The sequence below is a fragment of the Chlamydotis macqueenii genome, chromosome 3 (genome assembly GCF_036417535.1).
Source record: "Chlamydotis macqueenii isolate bChlMac1 chromosome 3, bChlMac1.mat, whole genome shotgun sequence".
Taxonomy (NCBI): Eukaryota; Metazoa; Chordata; class Aves; order Otidiformes; family Otididae; genus Chlamydotis; species Chlamydotis macqueenii.
In genome coordinates, this window is record NC_141558.1 from 85,373,789 (window position 1) to 85,397,585 (window position 23,797).

Consider the following 23,797-nt stretch of genomic DNA (forward strand, 5'->3'; position numbering starts at 1 on the left):
CACTCAAAATCATGATATTTCAATCCAGAACTGAATCTCCTTTGAGTACCGTGGAATGTTGACTGGCAAGCTGTGCTGCTGGCATATAACTGTAAATGCAGATATATATGTCTTCCCTCATTTCTTCAGAAAGGCTTGGTATCAGAAACAGGTGGAATGAGTTTTTTTGATACAACAGAAAACCACTTTGGGAACAAGTACTGTAGAAGATTATATCCAAAGTCTAGCTGTCAAGATAAATGGAAAATGACTGATTTTCATTTTTGCAAGTGACATTTGATTACTTAAGGCAGTCCACTAATCTTGCCACCTTTGGAGCAAATCAGAAAACTCTGACCTTCTGTCACTTTTAAACTAGAGAAGGCATCTGAGATTAATGATTGTGAACAGTTGCTTCAACCTGCATGTCTTGACCTTCTAGTTCATAGTGTATTCACTTGCCACATTAGGAAGCGTAGAGCCCTCGCGCTTCCCAGGAAAACCAAAGAACCCAACACCAGTGAGACAGAGCACTCTGGAGGCTTGTCCTGGATGGTTAACAGAGTTCTGGCAAGTGAGGAATTGGGCCTTTTGTGGCTAAAATTATATTACAGATTCTTCAGGAAAAAAAACCAGCTTTCCTCTAAAGATAAGCCTGTAACAAGCTTCTCTGTCACTGTAAAACAATGATGATAGGTGGATTAGGTAGCAGCCTAGAGAGAGAGAGAGATGTCATCACTGATCATCTGTCTGCCTGTGAGGGAAACAATGAATAACATTGGACAGTTAAGGTTTCAAGTAACTGAAAGTATCTACAATGTAATGAATAGACATCTGGCAACAGTATCCTTTTCCAGTTAGCACATCATTTGGATAGCTGGAGTTCAGCTGATTGAGATTGCACTATAAATGCGTTATAAATATTTTCCAGTATGCAGCTACTTTAACTCTGGAGGTCTTAAAGATTCTTATATCCAATCCACTGCTTAAAAAAAAAAAAAAGTGTAATGTAGTTAATCCAACCAACATATTAAATACATTAAAGACTGAATCTTCCTGCCAAGGCTGACTGGTCTGGGAGGTGGAATGTGTGGTTCTCTGAGATGGCTACAAATAGATCCTCTCCCACTAGAGCTGAAAAAGCCAACTGCGCTGGCCAGCAAAAATGTAAAGCAGACATTAAACACAGCAGCCTGCATCTTCCCCTCCACTTGCAAGCTCCGTGTACCAGCAGGAAGAAGAATAGAGAAAGCACCAAACATAACTGAGCCTAGACTGCTCTTACGCACTTCCTGAATTATTGCTAGCTCAGGGGCACTGCAACTAATTTGTTGCTATTAACTTCCCTGTGTGATGCATTTCAACTAAAAGCAACACAACATGCAAAGCACCCAACTGATTGGTTTGACTGTGATTTTCTGTAATTACATGGTAAGAAAGCTAATTTTTCCCCCTCTGAGGAAAGAAAGGCAGCAAACACAACCTCAGAAGCATCATCATCAGGGTTTCAATCTGTCATCTTCAGTACTGAAATCTAAACCTCCTCTTTCAGCTTCTGTTACATGGACTTACGTATAGAGACTGATGCTCTCATAGCATAACTTGCACATTTGGGAAATAAAACTAACCAACACACTCACTACACCTTTTTTCCCTGATGCTTATTGTTAATGAATATATGCTACTGGGGCTATCTTTGTTTCTGTTTCCTTCCTAGAGCAGCAAAACATTTCCACCACACCACTCCTGCAGGAATTCCTCTTTTACAAGTTTCACATCAGTGACACAACTCGTCAGTTCACGGCCATCATTCTTGCAGTGACAAGACACTCAGTGTGATATATCAGCCTCTGATTTACTGCCCCTCTCACTGGTTTATCAGAAGTTTGAAGACCTTGAATAAAAAAGCCTTACACAGAAATTGATAGGAGCAGGTCTTCTTCACTTTCAAGTACAACATGGAACAGTTCCTACAAACTCTGGGAGACTTGAACTACCAAGTTTTAAAACATCACTATTATTATGTACTTTACAGATACTTGAAGACATTCTGAAAGATTTCAGTAATACATTTTCTATTCTAAGCAACCTACAAAAGTTTTTAAAAAAATCCTTAAAACATTTCCATGATAGCTTTTCTTCTAGCTCAAATGAAAAAAAAAAAAAATCCAAAACCCACACACCCAAAAAACCAAACATGTAAAAGAGTCAAAATGGGACAACATATGATTTTTTACTTGTTAACATTCTCTTCAGAAATCAGATATGCATACTTTACTTATAAGAAAGTTGTGCCATGTTCATGCGGATAAAAATCCTTCGATTGCTTAATCATGTTCTTGAGTAAAGAATACATAAATACATAGTTCAAATCTAGATGCATATCAGTAGTTACGTTGATGTACACTGAAGTAGCTTGCCAATAAATTCTATCAGGACAATAGTCATACCTTCTTTTTGCTGCAGTAAATCTGCCATTTCTTCTCTGGAGGGAGTGCAAACATAGCCTCTCTGTTCTTGTCTGTGAGGTCCAATTCATCCTGGAGATTGTGAAAAAGAAAACAGAAAAAAAAAAACCAAACCAGTCAACAGCTGCATTGGTAACTTCTAATAGATTGAAAGGAGTCTGAACCAGGTGTGTTGACTAGCCTTCAACCAAAAGGCAGAGGACTTAGTGGCTCCCAAAGACTCCAAAGCTTAATGGTTTCATAATTTTTACCTTGTTACTGTGAGTTTTCCCTGTCAAAGCAGAGCCTATAAAGAGAGGGAGCCTGAACAACCCCCATGTCAAATTTCCATTACTAATAATTAGTCAGGGATGGGAAAGATCACATGAAAGGCATGAAATGAAAAACTCAAAGCACTGGCTTACATGACACAGATACTCCTTACAACTCTTAGAGAAAGACTGAAAATTCAATACACCTTTTTCCTGGGCTGCAATATGAGCTTGGTCTTCCATAGAGGTAGAACAGTGAAATCCCTGTATCCTTTAAACAAAGGCCACAAGACAGTTGTCTAGTGGCAGTAATGTCAACAGCAACCTACAGGTTAAAATATCTGTTCAGATATTTGTCCTTTGCACCACAGAGTCCTCAGCAAAAGACAGCCAGTGTTTCAGACATAAAGGACATATCTCCACATGTCATTGAACAGACCAGCAAATTCAGTCTGTTAGGAAAAGTGAGTTCAGTGGAACACATCATTTTAGATCTTAGCCAATCTTACATTTGTAAAATGAAGGCTAATGCTGTGATCTGGAAATGATCCCAATTCCGTCACAAGCTCCCTCTGGATACATCACTGAATTACCTAGCTTCAGTTTCTCTTCTGTAAAAGGTGGATAACAATAGACGCTTCCTATACAACATGTCTCCAGCACAACATCCTTCTCTCTAAACTAGAGAGACAGGGGTTTGATGGACAGACCACTCGGTGGATAAGGAGTTGGCTGGATGGCCGCACTCAGAGAGTGGTGGCCAGCGGCTCGATGTCCAAGTGGAGACCGGTCACAAGTGGCGTCCCCTCAGGGGTCTGTATTGGGCCTGGCCCTGTTCAACATCTTTGTCGGCGACACGGACAGTGGGATAGAGCGCACCTTCAGCAAGTTCGCTGACGACACCAAGTTGTGTGGTGCCGTTGACACGCTGGAAGGGAGGGATGCCATCCAGAGGGACCTTGACAGGCTGGAGAGGTGGGCCCGTGCCAACCTCATGAAGTTCAACCAGGCCAAGTGCAAGGTCCTGCACCTGGGTCATGGCAATCCCAGGCACAAATAGAGGCTGGGCAGGGAATGGATTGAGAGCAGCCTTGAGGAGAGGGACTTGGGAGTGCTGGTGGATGAGAAGCTCAACATGAGCAGGCAATGCGCCCTTGTGGCCCAGAAGGCCAACCGCATCCTGGGCTGCATCAAGAGAAGCGTGGTCAGCAGGTCGAGGGAGGTGATTCTCCCCCTCTACTCTGCCCTGGGGAGACCCCACCTGGAGTACTGTGTCCAGTTCTGGAGCCCCCAACATAAGAAGGACATGGACCAGTTGGAGAAGGTCCAGAGGAGGGCCACAAAGATGATAAAAGGGCTGGAGCACCTTTCCTATGAGGACAGGCTGAGAGAGTTGGGGCTGTTCAGCCTGGAGAAGAGAAGGCTCCAGGGAGACCTCATAGCGGTCTTTCAGCACCTCAAGGGGGCCTACAAGAAAGATGGAGAGAGGCTGTTTAGTAGGGCCTGTTGCGATAGGATGAGGGGTAATGGTTTTAAAACAGAGGGAGGTAGATTTAGATTACGTATTAGGAAAAAATTTTTTACACTGAGGGTGGTAGAACACTGGAACAGGTTGCCCAGAGGGGTTGTTGAAGCCCCATCCCTGGAAACATTCAAGGCCAGGTTGGAGGGGCTCTGAGCAACCTGATCTGGTTGGAGATGTCCCTGCTCCTTGCAGGGGGGTTGGACTAGATGACGTTTGAAAGTCCCTTCCACCCCTAACCATGCTATGATTCTATGTCTCTCAAATCATCACAGCAGAGACTGCAACTTGCTCTGGGTTTATGCAGCACTAAGCAGAACAGAGCTCCAATCACAGCTGCCAGTTTCAGGTGCTAATGGGTATTAAACAAATAATAACGGTCTTCATAGTAAGCAGTCTGCACGAGCAGGGACAGATGAAGACATCTAAATGCGAGTTTCAGCAATATAAAGACAAGCTTCCAATAACATTTCAATTAATCAGTTTTGGCAGGGTTTTCTTTTTCCAATATATTTGGAAGTGTTTGGAGAAGGAAGTGTCCAGGGGTCCAATATCAAGATGACATTGCAGTGCTAAGAACGCTGCACATGCAGATTCTGGCACCCACGCTAACCTAGCCCAAGCAGAGACAATACCTCTTTAACTCAGCCCAACAATGGCTCATTTGGAAAGCGTTCAGGGCTGGGAAACTTGTGAAAACAGTGAACTAAATTGCACACCGAGCCTGGTAGCGGCTGCTGACAGATTTAAAAGCCCACAGAGATTTCAGCTGCAAAAAGGTACAAAAGAAATGCAAACAGTAACAAGGCGAGGTCAGTGCCAGCAGCCCAAGGTAGAAGCTGGAGGGTTTTTTTTAAACAAGAAAATGTTTAAAAGCAATAAAAAAAAAAAAAAAAAGAACCCAACCAAAAACTAGCTGTGCAAAAAGAGTGCAAACCATGTGGAAATGTTTAGGGTGAGTTTCCAAACAAGGGGGCAGCCAAGCGAGGCAAGGAGTTTTATCCTCGCTGCACACAATTGGAAAGCTCAGACCAGGATCACATTCTTGGGGGGAGAGGGAGAGTGAAACGACATGTAAGGTCTTAAGACAAGCAGAGGAATGCTGTTGGAGGTCAAACATGTGGGAGGGAAAGGAGGGGCAGACAGGGAATCAGAAATGCCAGGTTTGGAAGAACCACCAAAGAGGCCAGAATACACATTTGAAATGAGCTGGCTGGGCTCAGCTAAATTCTTAGGAAAATTATGATTGCTTTATTAAGCTGCTTAATGATTTTAGCTTTTTTTTTCTTTTTCTTTTTTTTTTTTTTTTTTCTTTTTTTTTTTTAGTAAAGAGCAACTAACTTGTTTTCTAATCCATACTGCTCTTTCTGGAGTCTGATGGCAGATCAGACAAGCAGCAAAAGCTCTTCCCAGAAGCAGTGCATAAAACTGAATGATGATCTCAACCAACATAGTTCAAGACAACCATTTCATCAAAAGAACACTCCTATTGACTAAGAACCACCCAGAGGTCAGGATGTTGCCACTTAACAGCTTCTTGGCACTACCCTGGACACCGGCAGTATCAGGGGCATAAAGAGCACGCTGCCTTCAATGAGGCAATAAGAATATGCAACTTCCAGTCATGCAATTTTGCATCCTGATAACATGACATCCTTTTCAGGACAGAAACGTAGAAAGGTAGTTTGAAGGGATGGAAGATCCAGTAGCAACAAAGTGCATCCACACCCTACTTTGTTGTGACTCAGGAGGGTAGACTAAGCCAGAAGAACATTAGAAGTCATCACATTAGCTCAGGCAACAAGGTAACAAGGGTTCCAGGCATAAAGTAATCATCAGAGGCAGACCTAAACACACCTGACTGGAAAACAGCAGATGGAAGATGGATTTGCCTTCCTTTTGAAACAGCTAGTGTTTGTCTTCATTAGGAGGCAAAATGCTGGGTTCTAACCCCCAGGTCAGATGGGCAGAGAGCAAGCCTGAATATTTAGCAGACACACCTTCTCCAGAATACAAAGCAGCAGTCAAGCTCGTCAACACCCTTTCCTGAAGTTAGTCTTCAGCAAGCGTGCTCCTTCACTGAGAGGAAGAAAGGAGTGGGAGGAACTGAAGAGGCCTACATGCCCCCCTCTATCTATACCATTAATTAAATCCCACCCTATTAAGAACCAAGAAATCCCTGCAAAATACAAGAGATATGAACTCTTCTTCTGGAATCCTGCACATCATCTTACCTCTCCCATCCTCAGCCTCTTTCTATAGAAGACGATCAGAAGACCACCATGACTGCGCAGGAACCCCCTGGATCTAGCTAAGAAAGAAGATTCTGGATCAAGCAGACAATTTCCCTATTCTGACTCAGGATATTAACAAATGGCACACAAGGAAACTTGCTGCTTTGGAGAAAAACAGAAGGAACAACAGAAAGAATACATTTCAGAAGGGTAATTTGCTCCATGAATAGGTCATTCTGACCCAACAACAGAGGTAGATCTGTCAGTATGTAGAACTTCAGACTCTAGAGTTAGTTCAGTGACAGCAAGCAGCTATTGAAGAAGAAAGGAATTGCAAAGGTTGGCAGGAAAAGGGAAGAACTACAAACTCTGAATGCAGTCATCAAGACTGGGGTTGGAGCCAGGCTAAGGAAGCTGACACAACTGAACACCCAGTGAGCAAATGTAAAGAGCAAGAAAAAAGGGTCAGTCAGAACAAAGCATGGAAAACACCCTCCTCCATCACCTGTGCCAGCTTCCCAGCAGAAATGTAGTAGCTCCTCTTCTATGTCTTAGATGGGTGTCTCAGTTACAGCAATTCATGCCAGCATGACCCTGCACAATGGAGCTCAGCCTACTGGCTCTTAAAAATACTTGAAGTTGCAAGTGTGAAATAAAGATTAAAAAGACATTTACCAGGCTAGCCTGAGGGAGATGTAAAATATCTCTAGTTAATATTCCTTACATTTTCCTCCTTTATTTCCTTTTTTATTTTATTTACCGAGAAAGGGATACATTCAAGTTAATTTCACTTTCATGTGGGCTTTTTTTTTTTAAGTTACATAGATTCAATTTCGATGATAAAACACTTAAAATGTACTGGAGTTGAATTTGAGGTTCAAATATTTCCAGTCTAGTCCTCAGGCCAAAAGGGAAGATGGCCTCCATTCAAAATGGCTACAACCCAAGGAAATAAGAGACAAAGAAAGAGAACAAGAAGGAGGAATGAGTAGGAAACATAAAAACAGTATTTTCTGGGATTTAAAACCACATTATGTCCCCTATTTTTGAGAACATTCATCAAAGTGTAAAAGCTGGATTTGATGCTAGGTAGCCATCAGCTCAGTAACGGTATCACTCAAAGCCCCAGAACAGCTGGACAGAAAAGCATTTCTCACTTACACTGGGCAGCACTTTTCTTAGTGACGTGAAATGAAACGAATATAGAGAAAAAGTAACATTTTGGGAATGTAGAAGAGTGGTTCTCTTGGAGAGAGAACCACTAAAGGAGAACCTTCAACACCTACCAACATACCTGTCTCTCTAAAGGAGAATCTGTAATGCACATCTCTGAACTGAAATGTGTATCACATCTCCACCATTCAGTCATCTGTGGAAGAGTAGGACAGAGTCACAGGATAGGTGCTCCTTCACCTGGCCTTGCAAGAAGACTTATACAGTCTATAGGAATATTGGACTTTAAACAGGGAAAACTTAAAATAGTTTAAAAGGTAAGCTTAGTAAGATACTGAAAGACACAATGAGATTTCTCATTTTCAACATACCGATGCTGAAGCCACAGGAGGGGTAGGATGGAAACCTCAAGGCTGTGAGTACCCAGAGTATCAGGGCTCCTGCACCACTTGGCTTCAAGTCAGATTGCTGGAGACCAAGAGCCCCAAACTTGGTTCTCCAGGGATATTTGGACCCTCATGGGAGACTTCCTCAGTTCCAGTTTCTCATTCTACTTGTCCCACTTCCACTGGCTGCCGGACCTCCTGGTCACCAGGGAGCTTCCGAGTGACTTAAGGTCAGACAGCTGCTTCATTTTGTAAAAGAAAAAAAAAAACAACCCAAACCAACCAACCAACCTTCAGAGGCTGGTGGGGTTGGTTTTTTGGGGGTTTTGGTTGTTGGTTTTTTTGGGTTTGTTTTGTCTTCATAAAAGTTGAATGAATCGTGCATAGCATTTCCAGCATAATGAAGCACAGAATACTGACATGATGTTTTATTTTCTGCAGGCATAACTTCATTAATATGGGCATAACATGTATTTTGCCAGGAGGGAGAGATTTTTTTTGTTTTACGTTTAGCTGGATACCTGTCTTCTTTCATCAATTTCTTACAATCTCAGCTACAGGTAGTTAAGATATACTTCTAATTTTTGTCCATAGGTCACAGTCTCTCTTACATACAGTGTTCTTGAAAGCACATCCTTTCTATGGGCATCCATCTCAGGCCTGTGTTTTACATTTAATGGCTCCTTTTATGATTGAGAGAAGTTAGTGACATCTAAAAGCATATTCTCATTTTAAATGTTTAATTCTGCCCATAAACATAGTCAGACAATTATTAAAGAACAAAATCCTTTTACCATCCCCAGAGGGAACAGCTTTGGAAATCAATCTTTATTTTACACCAGAGAATCCAACCCTAAGACATAATACATTGGCAAATAATCTTCCATGACTTCTGCTGTTCAGAGATGCCTACTTTTGCCTGTCTAATTACAACTCTATTGTACTATTTCGTTCTTTAGCAGCAGATGGGTACTCAGGCAGAAGGACAGCCAGGTCTCAGCAGCAATAGGCACCACAGGAACTAAATCTGCAGATGGCACAAACTAGCAAAGCTCCCCAGAAAGGCTAAAATTTACTCTCCCTTGTTAAACTCAAAATGGAAACTTAAGAACTTGCAGACCAGATGAAACTGGCACTTACCTGACCTGTGACCAGCACCAAAAGCTTCAGAGGGCTGTGCAAAAGCCCAGCAAGTACAAAGCCACAGAGCAAATTCTGTAGATGGTCAAACACTTCCCAACTCCCTGACTCAAAAAACTGGCTGATTCTGTGATGCAGGTGAGTCAATGTCCCTTTCAAGATGGGAATAGCACTGGTATTTGCAAATATTTTTTTGTGCACAGCTCCAATTTTTTTCTTTTGCTCTGTCACACCAGTGTTATCCTTAATGGTTCTTTGCAAGTCATTCAACAGGGGAAAAAAAACTGAGAAAGTAGGAATAATACTAAGATACCTTTACACACTCCAGAAAATGTCCATGGTTTAAAGATTTTTTTTATTTTAATAACTTGCTTGCATACTTACCCCCAAAATTTAGGTTCCAAGGTTACACTCATTTTTACATTATGACCTTGCACTAATGAATTTTAGTTAAATGCACTGCTCTTATCTTGCTTCCTGTTCACATTCTCATTCCTTCTTTTTTCCTTTCTCTTGCACACATCTACCTTCTCTTTTTTCCCCATCTCTAATCTTTTTCTCATTCCCCTTAACCCTTTTTTTCCTGTCACACACAAATGCACCCTCCCTTACTCACTTCATCAATCATTCTCCCTCAGTCTCCTAATAGCATCAAACTCACCCAAGTTACAAAATGAAGTATAACACACTGTTGCCAGTATAATAAATTCCCTGTGCAGTATGATACCTGTTGCCTCAGCTTCCCCAAGGTCATTTATATAGATGTCTGTCACCATGTCCCCAAAATGGCCAAATATGGGGACATATGGGCTAAAGAACCAAATAGCACAATAAAACTGTAATCAGTTCCACTGATACTCCCAAGTGGCATAGCACAGCTGACAGCCTTATGCCCTGGATGAATTTATTTAAATCTTGTACAAAGTATACAGTGATTGTGACACACCACGGGATCCCATCCAGCATCCATTGGCAGGCCCCAGAGAAGGTTCATATTCATGTGCAATCACTTTGAGGGAATAGTTTATGGTGGGTTAATCAATGCTGAAGTACAACTCAGGCTGATATGAGATAAATGGCAGTGACATGTCTGGGACTGTAGAGGAAGGGGAAGCAGTGGAAAGAGATCAGGGAGGAGGTTGTCAGCAGCACGCAACAAGCTTTTGCAATAAAGAATCCAGTCCAGCATAACTAATACAGCTTTAACAAGTGAACTCAGTAGGACTACCTTGTTAACAAGTGACTTACATCACCTGAAAGCTACACTTTCACATTAACAACAGTCCCAGAAACCTTTCTTTTTCAGCTCATGCTGCCTACGCCAGGTTCTGTTGGCAAATAACACCAGGTTAGGCGGGTGGCTCATATTCAAGCTGTGCCTCTGTGCACCAGGAAGGGAGGCCAGGGAGGAGCAGAAAGAGAGATGCTGTCATCACAGGTCTAGAGGAAGCTGTCCAAAAAGCTGCTTGAGAGATAACTGCAGTGAGTGAATAAAAAAAAAAAAAATTCAGATCTCAATCTCTTTGCAAAGAGTTTACAAATCCTTGAAGTAGAAGAGATAAACCTTCCTTATTTAATCCCCGTGTCCACCTCCAGGGGACAGTATAGGACTGTTCCCCTACGGTTTTCCTTCCATTGCTTTGTTCAGTCCATCTCACTAGGCTGACATGTAAGAGGCAGCCTGCTGGAAGAGTGTGCATTTCCAACACCCAGGAGGTCAATAAGGCATTCTGAGAGACTGCCTGTCGAACTGTCAGTGAATGAGGTTCATTCGACTGCACAAACTTCCTACACTTATGCACAAACTGGAGTAAAGAGCAAAAAAAAAAAGTACCACTCAAGCAAAGCTCCCTAAGAAGAAACATTTCATAGGCTTTACCAAATATCCAACTGCAAACACTGGAGTGTGACTGAGGCAGGCATCAAGAGGAGAGAAACAGAGCGACAACAACCAGTTTCCATCCCTTCCTTCTCAGGGTTGCGCCTGGCACACAACAGAACTTGACGGCAGACGCTCTTTCAACAGGTAACAGCACTACCACCCACACAGCCACTGCCTCTCCAGACGCAGCACATTGGTTAAAAGTTCCCACTTGAGCACCTGATACATGTGCCAAGTCCCCAGATAACCCAAGAAGAAAAAAAAGCAAAACAATTCCCAAAACAAACCAAACCATTCTCCCTCTCAAGCTCTTCCACTTCATCCTAACCCTTAAAATTAAAAGCAGCCTTTGCAAAGCACACAGAAGCAACACACCATGAGGCTGCAGAGTAACATTTTAATCAGTTTCCCAATGGATAAGAATTAGGTAGATCACTGGAAAACATCATTGGGTTTCCATACATTTGCATACACGCAGTATGTGCGTGTGCAGATATGTATGCCGTTGCACCTCACATACGTAAGAACTATATACTTAAGATGTATCACATAACACCTACCCATACCTACAATGCTTTATCATTACTTTTGTGCATGATGAAACCACTGTGCATGCATGAGTTGCTCACACAGCCTGCTGGCATAGGAAGCCATGTTTACATTTCAGCTACTGCCACAGATCTGACAGGAAAGCAGAAAAGCAGACAAACAAAAGGCTGTGATTATTATACTCTTTTTCCTTCTTGCTTTTTCAAGAAGACATGGCTTTAAAACCCTTTCAGTACCAGGGGCTCAAACCTCTTGATTCTCCGTCACAACAGCACAAGACAGAAAGCACCTGATGTTTAAGTACTAGAAGATGTGTTTCTCTTCTACCGTGACAACACAGAAGTTACTCATACTTAAGGCTCAGCAGTGGAGTGAGAATTTAATCCATCAAGGGCATTGCTTTTTGGTCGAGAAATTTATCTCACAGAAAGTCAATTAAAATCCTCTCCACCCGCAAACACACTTCCCATTGTACTGCTTCCTTTTTTCCTCCTTAATTGTTGGTTAATTGCTTCTTTGCTTCCTGGACAAGAGCTAAATCCTGCCTCTCTCCTACTCCTCAGAGTTCTCTGTGACTTAACAGCACAGAAGTCCATATAGCCAGCAAGGACTATTGTTGCAGTTCCCTTCCACAGGCCACTAGAAGCATCTGCTGTTAATTTTTCTGGCCTTCACAGGCAAAGCACATGCATGAGACAACAATCTGCTGGGCCAAATAGAAAGAGAAAGAATGAGGAAAACCAGTACCTGTTTATGCAACAATACACAACGATGTTTAGAGAGAGAGAGATTATGATTTAGATATGCGTTCTCATATATGCAGGGTTACAGTACAGAGCAAGAGGGATGCTCCATGGATATGGGTGGGCATATGAGGACAATAATGCAAACAGTTTACAATTGTCACTGCTTTTTCTGTTAAGATGGGCTGCATGTCCATGTCAGTGAATAGGTATGAGCCCATTGAGAGGGACGGGGATGAAAACCGAATAGTCAGGCTCACGTCTAATGTAAATCCCTGCTGTTGCAATGTAAGCCTATTACTTCCGGCCCTATCAACCACAGACGTGGCGAGCAGATTTTTTCCTTCCTCTTGATAACAGCTTTCAAGCCTATTAAAGGCTGTTGTAATATCCCTTCTCAGTCGTCCTTCTTGAGGCTAAACAAGCCCAGCTCTTTCAGTCTTTCTTAGAGGTCACATCCTCTGGACCTCTCATTCCTCTTCTAATTGACTTCCGGGCTCTCCCCGGTCAAAGTACATCTTTCTTGAAGTGCACTGTTCAAAAGTGGGGACAGTGTTCCAGCTGAGACCTTACCAATGCTGAGTGCAAAGATTACTTCATGCATCTTCCAGACTGCATTCCTGGTTATACATTCCACAAAAACAATTACTTTTTTTTTTTTTTAAGATTAAAAAAACCTCAAAACTTGCATGACTTTTGTTCACTCTTGATGCACTATGAGCCCTAGTTTCTTCTCTGAAGAAGTGCACCCACCTGGCTGCTTCCCATCTTGAATTACGAGACCTGCTCCTAAAAGGAGAATGTTTTAATTTACCCCATTGAATCACATCCTTTTTCACACAATTTCTTCATCTCCTTTTAAGCTTGGCTTTTAACATATCCATAGAGTTTACAGCCTAGTTACATCTAGAAAGTTACTAGCTATGCTTTGTATTCCACTATGCAGTCAACTAAATGAAAACACCAAACAGAACTGAAGCTGCTAAACCTCTGCTGATACATCTTTTCACTGTGACAGGTTGCAAGTCCTTTAGGGCAACTACCCCATTTACCTCCACATTCTGATTATACACAGTATATCAAACACCTCTCTCAAACACAGCTCCTCATATCACCATATATAACAGTAAATAACAATAAAATCTGCTGTTTCAGCACAGCGCCCGTTCTCCACCCTCACTTCCTTTCCTTCTCCTCCCCTCACTTCCCCCTCCCTTCCCCTTCCCCGTGCCAGGGTTTGTTTTTCATGCCAAGGTCCTTTAGATGAGACCCTGTATGGGAAGGTAGGTGTGGGAAAGGTTATTAGGAAACTGTCGTCTAAACTGCTACCTTTCCGGCTTCCCCACCCTCTCCCTCCCTACAAAGTCTCCTCTGTTCTGTTTTAATACTAATGAGTTCAGAGGAGGTTCCTAGGCTGGAGCAATTCACAGCTTGGACTGTGCCAAAGCACACAGGCACACACCTCTCTGATTGCTTCCTGCCCAAACACAGTCCTGCTGGCTCAACTCTCAAAATGTGGGCTGGGAATTGCTGCTGCGGCCCTGTGCCAAAGGCAGGCTGAATTTCCAGGGGTGTCGGTGGCACCTACTCCTCTCCTCCCAGCTCTATCCTCTTGTGTGCATCCTATTTGCCATATGCCCCTACGGAGGAAAAAAAAGGGTAAGTCAGAGCTTGGCTGACCTTTAAATCTCTGATAAAATATTACGTAAAAGGGCAGGAGGACCTGAGAGGTCGGTTAAGAATTTAATGAGCAAAATCAACTTCTTATCGAGCTTTCGTTGTGCAGCTCAGACACACATGCTCAGACTTATATGTAGGGTAAACTCAAAGGAACTCCAACAAATCTACACTATTTCTGACACTGATTCAGGTTTACATAAATAAAAGCAAAACCAGAAGCTAGCTTTAGTTCTTCTCCTGCTCTCTGAATAATTACTCCAAATTTAGTAGTGCAAACCAGAGATCAGAATGTCCCTAACCCCATTAAACTGAGTGGACTTAGTCTGGATTTACATCAGTGCAAAATCTTAATCAAATTACCTGCTTTGCATTGAAACAGATATTAAACCCCTCGGCTAGACAGCCTACAGCACAGGCTTATTCTACAGTCTACAGCAAAGACTTCAGACACAGAATAGACTGAGTAGACTATCAGTCCCCTCTCTGCTAATTGTTAAGATCTACTTTAATAAATGGAGATGAGCTGTTTTACTACTAATCAGTCCAGACCAGCTAGAAGAAAACCCACATAACAGAAGCCTCATATCTCCTCTGAGGTAAGGTGGACAGCAGTTCTGCAACGCTCTTCACTCACATAAATCAAATATTTCCATAGTCAAATACTGAATTGAAGGCATGACAGTATATTTGGTTATTCACTCACACCCTGTCCTGTCTCATTGCTCAAGTATTTTGATAATCAGAACAGCAACTACTGCACTGAAATCACTGGGCTTAAGAAAACACTAACTAAGTTGTTTTTCTCTAAATATTTCTAAGAAAGAAATTATCAGAAACTTTCACAAAATACAGCAACAGGAATAAGAGGATGACTATTTGCTTTGCAGAACAAACTCATCTCCTAACAACAAATCATAACTGCATTTACTATCTGGTTAGGCATTTGTAATCCCAAAGTTTTCTCACATTATTAATGTAGAGGCCAACAACTTTACACTGACTGACAAACTCATCCAGCTGTTGCTTTCTGTACAAGATGCAATGCTGAAACACAGCCACTAAAGCAATCCCAATGGATTTTCCGTGACTCAGGGATCTCCCTGGAAACCTTCCAAACTGGGAAACTGCAATCTGCTTTCCCCTTATAATTTCCTTTGGAGAAGTTATTCTTCAGACCTCCACCTAGTAAAATCTTGCATAACATTGTTGTGTACACTGCTAAATACTTTTCAAAAGATGTTTGTGTTATTAGTCTGATTAACCTCTCCCTTTATGTGATCAACAAATGATGGGAAACCGCAAAATGAAAAGACACCCTTACATGTTTTTAATATAGAAATGCATAGAATATGTAGATGTTGACTAGGGCCCTTCTGCATATAGCACTGGATCCACATGTGAAAGAAAGGAGAGTCTGCCTAGGAAGGCTGTAGAGTATTATATCAGATTCTCCCTAAAAAAAAAGAAGTTGCTAAATGCAGGGCAATGCCTATGACAGGAGGCAGTAGCAGATATTTGCTCTCTAGTTCTTCAAATACAATACATTTGCCAACGGAAGACTCCTGTACTATCTATGACGTATACATGCTGCATCTTTTCAATCTGGCTACAATTCTGTACTAAAACTGGTTTAAGAAGCATTACTATTCCCTGTTTCACATCAGGGAAAAAAAACCTCACAAATGCATGAAATGAGTTGTATAAGCTCGCAGAGGTACCTAGGAAAAAAGACATAATGCTCTGTGATGGTTTAGCCCGAATTACCACACAGTTTCTCGCTCACCCTCCCCCTCCCCAGTGGGATGGGGGAGAGAATTGGGAAGGAAGGAGAACTCGTGGCTTGAGATGAAGACAATTTACTAAAATAACAAGGGAAAACTACAATAATAACAGAATATAAGGATATTAAAATATACAAAGTGAACAATACATGTTTTCTCACCACCTGATGTCCCAATGACAGATACAGCCCGTCCCGAGCAGCGATCACGGAAACAAAATCGAGTGGCAATCAAAGGAGCAAAAGGGAGCCAGCAAGGTAGAGGGAACGATGCCAGCAAAACGAGGGAGAAAGATGGATGCCAGGAAGGCAGATACCCACCCTGGCCAGCCCCCACATATATACTGAGCATGACTTTTATGGCATGGAATACTCTCTTTGGCCAGTTTGGATCAATTATTCTGTCTGTCTTTCTCCCAGCTTCCTGCACCTGCAAATTAGCGAGACCTGGAAAGCAGAAAGGTGTCCTTGGTCTCATTCACAACAACTCATATCATCAGGGTGTTTATCAACATTCTTCACACACGAAATCCAAAACATACCAGCTACTGAGAGGAAAAAATTAACTCCATCCCTGCCAAAACCAGGACACACTCTTGAAATACGTTTTTCTCCCAGCAAGCTTACAGACTTTTCCATTTACAGAAAACAAGGTACCTGGCATTAAAAGCTCTGGGTCAATGGTGTTCTAGTGCCAGGTGGAAGGCACCTGTCTGTACTTCCTCCAAACAAAACACACCAAAGCAATGATCTTATCTTGTTAAAAGTTCCGCCTAAACTCCAGCTACACTCTACTCAGTCCAGATAACTCCTATCCTGAAAAACACTTACATCCCACCCTCTTTCACAGTCTTTCCTCCTCACTGGAAAATTTCACTGCTTCCTCAGCTTCAGGTAGTTAATTTTACTTTGCTATTTATTATAAATTTTATAAGGTCTTCATCACCACAGGGATCTGGCTCACCCTTTCTTTCTCAAGTCAGGCTAAATGACAAATCATACTTCCTACAGCATCTCAGATCTGGCCCTTCTTATGTGAGCTGCAGAAGAAACAGACATCTAGGCATACGCCAAAAGATCATCTTGGGCTCTCATTCACCCCGTGTCACCTCCATCTTTGCACCCTGTCTTTGCTCTCCCTTCAGCACCACAGCTACCTCATTAGTTGCATCTTTTTCTTCAACACTTTGAAAACTTTGCCCCTCCTTATCGCAATCTCCTGTCCAGCTACAATCTGGCCATCGTGTTCTTTGCACAATGTAGTACTCTGCCATTTCTCCCAGATGCATCTCCAGGTAGCACCTTCTCATCCCAAATGACCTTTCTAACCTGATTCATAACAGTCTCCCACCTTTCCTCAGCAGGCCAAATTTAGATTCAAATATCCACTCTAGAAGGTGAGGAATAAGGTCTTAATAGATTTGCAAGTCATCTTAATACAGCCCCAAACAGTAAGACACTAATAAATAGAAGTAAAGAAAGGATAGAACTTGCAGAAGGGCAGGAATCATACTTGGAGAAGCCATTTCAAAGTATTGGAGCAACAGAACATCCCTGTACTGCTGCTGCCGGCTCTTTTTCTACTGGAGAGGGCAGACACTGTTACTCTAAGTCAGCAGGCATCAAGTGGCAGGAGCTATATGAGAATGCTGGAAATTCTAGGACTCTAGAATCCTTCAGTTCTACAAGGAAGATAGAAAAATGTCTACTCTGTAACCATCCAAGTGGAGCTGGAAAAGCCCCAGAAAGTCAAAATAAAGATAAATTAATCTAGCAAGTATGACTCGTAGTATTAATATCATCTCAGTGTTTTATCACTTCAGCAGCCTTCAGACTCAATCCAGAAAGTTCCTGGCTCTTCATTATAGCCATAATGAAACACAAAACCCATTCAAATACTAATGATGTCTCACCAAGGGAAAAGGCCACAGTAGAGCTTTACGTTATTTTTTTCCTTTTTATGTAACACTACCTAACACTTGCAGCTATGCCAAAACAAGGATACTGTTACCAATCAGTTGATAAGATATTAGAAACACGTGGACACAAGATTTTTGAACGGTAAGTACACCTACCCTATGTGTAGCTTAGGGGTTAGGATATCATAACAGCTTCCAAGCATTCGGTAGAGGGAAGACACAAGATTGACATCTTAGCACATCCATTCTCTAGTGGCAGGATCTGTTCTTTCCCCTTTTTTTAGCATCTACCGTGCTTCCAAAATCCAGTACTTCTCCTCTTATGCCCTAGACAGACTACATGCATTTCCTCAGTCAGCGAATATCAGGACTATCCTGTTAAAAACATGTAGTCCAGAAAGTAGGTCTTTCTCAGGTGTTTCATGTCTACTGTAGGTAAATCATACTCAGAACACACACAAACATTCCCTTCAAGTATTCACACCATGACCTTCCCCACCTTTCAGAAAGGCAGCCAGTATGCTCTGCCTGGGATATTCTGAAGCTAGCAATCACCACAGACACAGAAAATACCACATAGGCCAAATTTCAGGCAGTGTAGAATCATATAACTCTACTACCGTCTTCAGTAGAACTAACTGCTTTACATCAGATAGCGATCTGTCCATAAGTTTTAGAGTAAACCAAAAAGATCTACAAATCAGTATATCCCTGCACAAAAGCCTTATAACTACATAGGTACTTTGGTAACACACCCAGCTTTTTCACACCCAAAATCTGGCACATAAGCCTGAGTCTGGATTTACTTTTGTTTACACAACCCTATTGATTCTCAGGCTCGGAGTGTGAGACCTGGCTCCCATTTCATGCTCCTCTCACAGCATCTGGGTCTCACACATTTGCAGCATAGTGACTGCTGCTTCTTACACAGCTGGTCAGGGAGCTGCCAACCAGCTGCACCTACTGGAAGCGAGCCTAGAGAGAGAAAGTGCTGGTGCTGCACTCAGTGCCACAAGCCTGCCCCTGTCACAAGATTCCATGTGTAGGTAAGCATTTGTCTGAAGAGGGGAGCTGTCTCTGCCACAAAGCCTAAAATGTAATACCTCTTATGTACTGGAACTTGAGTAACTATAGAAAGCTGCTTGTAGTTGTATGAGCATTAAAATTAGGGACTTGTGCACATGTGTCACACATGGGACACATGTAAAGCAGACTCGACATTATGAAAAATCTCTCTTTGAAGAGCAGGAAGAAAAAAAAAAAAAGGTGTCCTAGATATGGACAATTAAAAAGAAAAAAGGTATCCCAGATATGTACAATCTTGATCTGAAGAACTGTGGTGGACATAAAGGAACATCTGTGCAGAACTAGACAGACTATAATACCATGGAGAGCTTTTGCCTCCCAAGCCTCAGGCCCCTAATTGCTTAAACCACCCAGTACTTTTGCCATTATCATAATAGAAGACAAGTACATCTGAATGCATGAAAAATGCTAATCTGACAACTATAAACTAACCCAAGAGAAACGAAAGTTTTTGTGGCCTGGCCCCCATTAGCAAGGAAAGCAATCGACTGCCTCAAAGCTTTCCTTTTTTTCTGCCTTCAGGGACAGTGGCTTCTACTCAGATGGTGATGCTAAGCCTTCTTCTTGGATATGAGCCTCTGGTCACGAAAAATCCAGCTTAGTCTCATAATTAGTATTTTCTTACAGCCTCCACTGGTGCATTCTCATTAGATGCAAGAAAGGACACAATAATTAGGGTGTGGGGTCTGCACTGAGCCCAGGCCAGCAAAGCCTCCTAGTTTGCTGGAGTCAGAGCTCACCGTACGTAAATAAAAATGAGGGATCTCTCCAGATCTTGATTGCATTTGGCACTACACAACCTTCCTGGCTGATTAGGTACTATCATTCATTACAGAAAAGCACAGAAGGGATAGGCACAGGGAACAAAAGAACTTCCTCTTATGGGTAAAACAGCACAGAGGCATCTTTAAATTACGGCTGTGGAGAAATTTGCATTGATCAACAACTAAAAGCCACAGGTCTGTCAGAGGTGTAGTCTGGAACTATGATTTATACACAGGGCAAGTGACACAGAAATTAAATCCTTGTATTAAAAAGAACCCAAGATGATGATAAAATGGCTCAAAAGACTGATAATTTGAAACTAAACTACTCAATGCTGGCAACACGCCTCAATTTAAATGTGATTAAATACTGTTATCAATATACATGACACGTTTGAGATTTGAAGTGAAGACCTAAAAAAGCATGTCTTTCTAAGCCACAAACTTTCAGTGAGAAACTAAAGGCTAAATAAGATTCAGACATAGACAATACTTTTCTGGGAAGGTGGTGCTCTACACAGGGCGCCAAGAGACAGAAAGGGCAACACTGCATATCTGGTGCCCAGAAGCATCACAAGGGAGGTGGGAGAGAACTTTGCTCTCCAGGTCAACAAACACAGAGAAATACAGCTGATGCCCTTTTGTGCCTACATACATAGACTAATGTTTAAGGCAGTCCACATTCACATGAAAGCCCACAATGGAGGCTTTTCTTGTACTTTTTACCCCATAAATACTCTTGCAGCTTGCAGAGCCAAAGAGGGGCCTCACGAACACTGCCACAGCTAGGACTTGGCAAGCATGACTGGGACTGTTGATATATGGGAGTATTTATTCAATGTGGTGAACCTTAGTCTTCATCTGAGGTTTATGTTGTATCCATTACATTAAATGGCCTGCAAGGGAGAACTAAGCACGAAGGAAACTTGCTACTTCTAAATCAGCTGCAGTGGAAACTGCTACTATAGTTATTTAAGTTCAGATCTCATCTCCCTGTGGCTTTTGATGAAGGTGTGTTATCCAGTGTGTGACAAATTGATGCCTTGCTCAGAAGTTGTTTTGCATCCTCTGACAAAATAAATAAATGAATTCTCAGATACTTCCACATTGTACCTTAATCTCTTTCAATATAAAAGGCCGTTTTCTTTGTTTTTTTTTTTTCTCTCAACTTTCTCTCCTCTGGGAAGAGAGACTATAATCACTGAATTTTATTCTCTGTGAAGGCAGAGAAGGAACAGATGTGGACAGATGTCAGAGCAAGCAAAGAGTAGAATTTTCCCAAACATTCTGTTATTGATCACTTCATCCAATGCTATTAGAAATATGTCCCCTGTGACCCCACTGTTCCTATGTCTCTGCCCTGAGAGGACTAGCAAAGATGCCAGTCGTGTAGATGGCTCACATGCTTAGAGTAGACTAACCAATCGCTTTCACATTCTTCATCATTCTGGCCCTAAAGTGCTGGCAAAGACTAGCATGGAGGGTTGAGAAATCAAGAGAGCACAGCAAAATATCACACTAATTCCACACTTCTGTTTCAGGACAAAATGAAGACACTAATTTATTTAGGAAGGGATTAGCTAAATGGGCACAAAATAAAAAAAAAAAAAAAATCAAGTGAGACCCATGTGGTGGGAGAAGACAGAGAAAAAAAGAAAAGAGCAAAAGGTGCAGTAAAGCAACAGTCATCTTGCTCTAGATATCCTCTTTCCTCAGGTGGCACAAAGCATTAAAAGTTCTAGTCACACTTACAGAAACTATCAGAGTACTCAGAAGCTATCAAGTTGCTGCCTCTGCTGCTTGGACTCTGCTGCCACATCTCCTCTTCACGTTTTTGATCTTCATGGGAGTTCTTCTGTACAGCTTTTATTCCAAGGAGACTGAAGGAGAAGGAATTAACATGATCCTCATTTTCTCTCTTCATTATCATAGTGACTGCCATTCCTGCCAGCTAGATTCCTGGGCTAGCTCATCCTTAACTGAGAAATTGCGCCAACTGTGATGCCATTGAAGCCATCACTAAATATTATGGGATCAGAGGTGACAAGGTGAGAGACTAAGAGTTGAATTTAGGGTTATGCCAGGAAGGGACATAGTTCCACGTTCATGTGGTTGGTGTTACAGAGCACTGCAAACAAAAACCAAGGTTAAGGTTTCAATCACGGTTCCCAGCACGGACTGAACACACTGATGGTACTTGATTTCAACGGAAGGACAGAGTCCTTGATTCAGTACTTGGTTCCATCGTCATTTCATCACACTCAGGCAATACTACAAAGGAAAATACTTTTTTTTTTTTTTTTTTTACTTCCAGCAGCCCCATTGTTCCAGAACACATAGCAGTTCCATGTGCATCTTCTCTACAACAAAAGCTGGTGCTTTGAAGTAGGGTCAGAAAACTAGATCTTTTGGCAACTAAAGAATGATGGGACCTCAAATAGAGTTGTCATTTCAATGGACGAGAAGCAGCACAAGGGCAGGCCAAAAGAAATGCCGAATAATTCTGTAGTTTTCAAATATAGGGAGTTTATAAGTATTTATGCTGCTCCTTAACTGTAAATAGTGCAACTTAATAGGTACTTTTACTGGCACAAGGTCTAAAGTTTTCTTTAGTAAAAGCCTGTGAGGATGGCAAATAGTAGTATGGATAATAAGCTTTTGTAAATCTATAAAGTCAGCAAAACCCATTATTTAAGGACTGAAAAAAAGGAAGAAAAAACCAAAACTAAAAAAGAAACAGGTTCAAATGCAACATAATAGAAACAAACCATGACAGCAGAATCCAGTCAATGTCCCACCTGAACTAAATACCAGAATTATTCAAAGGCAGCCAAGACTAAGAAAGTATAACAGTAAGCATTTCTCAAATCTTTCCCAGCATAATAATCTAATGTAGTGCAAGTAACTCAGACAAGGTTATTAACATTCAAGCTTGGAGGTCGTAATAATATGATGAACTTGGAAAACGGCAACTCAAAAGACAACTCCACTTCTTCCCTATGGACCTTCCATCCTAAACCAGACAATCTTGAACTCCATGTTATTGAATACCATGACCATCTCAACATAGTCACTAAAAAAAAAAAAAAAGAAACAAAAAGAGAAACAACAAAAGCACAAGCTCTTTCCACTGCGCTAGCATTCTTTTCATTTTTCTACTTTCCTTGAATTGTCAGGATTTAAGTTACCCTTCTTGGCATGGTCTGAGTTCACATCTGAGATCAGGTTGCTGGTGTAAGAAAGATCTAGATGGCAAAATCTTTAGTGTCAAGTAGCACACCACCCTTAACCAACAAGAAGAGTCCAGGACTCCAATACTGAGCAAAAGGAATCAGAATTCACTGTGACAAGAACACACCACTGCTAACAAATATGAACAAATATATGGTGAAGCTGTTTCATGAAAAAAATTATTTCCCCTGGCCTTGCAATTGTTCTCCCAGATTCTTCTGCAGTTCCTGTTCAGTCAATAAATCTGTACAAGGGAAAACACATGTGCTTAGCACAGTCATTTTTGCCAGCAGGCACAAAACCTGCTTGGCACTGGCCAATAGACCACCAACTACAGCAGCACTTTACTACACAGTAGTATACACAGTACCAGCTGAGAAGAGCGACTGAGGGGAAAAAACCAGAAGTGACGCTGGCTAGAACAGCCTTGATGGTCAGGTGGGGCTAGTTTTACAGTTTACAAAGTATAGAACTACTCCACAAACCCTGCTCTCTAGAGCTTCTCTTCCTTGCCTGTCCATTAAATGAGAGATGCTAAAGCCAGCTGTTCTACCATCTTTCAGTTGTGTGCAGACAAAGTGGCCCTTTGAGGGGCAAAGAGTGTGGTCACAATAATTTTGCTTTGCTTTGTGTCTTGTGCATCTAGACTTCTGATCAGGATTTACCTGTACTGTTACCACTGCATTAGTCCCAAGGCAATCACTGCCAGCAGACAGCCTGAGGGCTAGTACATCTTTTCTTGTCTCAGTCCAAACAAAATCAGACCCAATCACCCTGAGTCACAGTCTTCATTCAGATCTACTCTCTACAGATATTGCCAATGAAATAAATCAAGACTTAATTTGGCCCATATCAGTAGTAACCCTTTCTGTTTTAATTTTCTTATCGCGGAGACAAGGCCTAAACACATCATCCAGCTTCAAGTAACACAAATGCCTGGGATCCATCCTAGAACTGTTTTTCTGGTTGAGCGGTGTGAAGAGCAGACGTTTCACCTGAAATCAGCATCA

The 23,797-nt window shown here is 41.8% G+C and overlaps 1 protein-coding gene across 5 annotated transcripts in view; it reads right to left on the reverse strand.

The window, feature by feature from the left end:
* The window catches only part of DAAM2 (dishevelled associated activator of morphogenesis 2), a 212,022-nt gene that overhangs the window by 100,085 nt on the left and 88,140 nt on the right, over positions 1-23,797 (reverse strand). For all 5 annotated transcript variants that reach the window (XM_086744495.1, XM_086744497.1, XM_086744496.1 and 2 more), the window contains one exon: positions 2,430-2,519. In XM_086744495.1, coding sequence (XP_086600621.1) covers positions 2,430-2,519 — 90 coding nt within the window. The remainder of the gene's footprint in view (positions 1-2,429; positions 2,520-23,797) is intronic.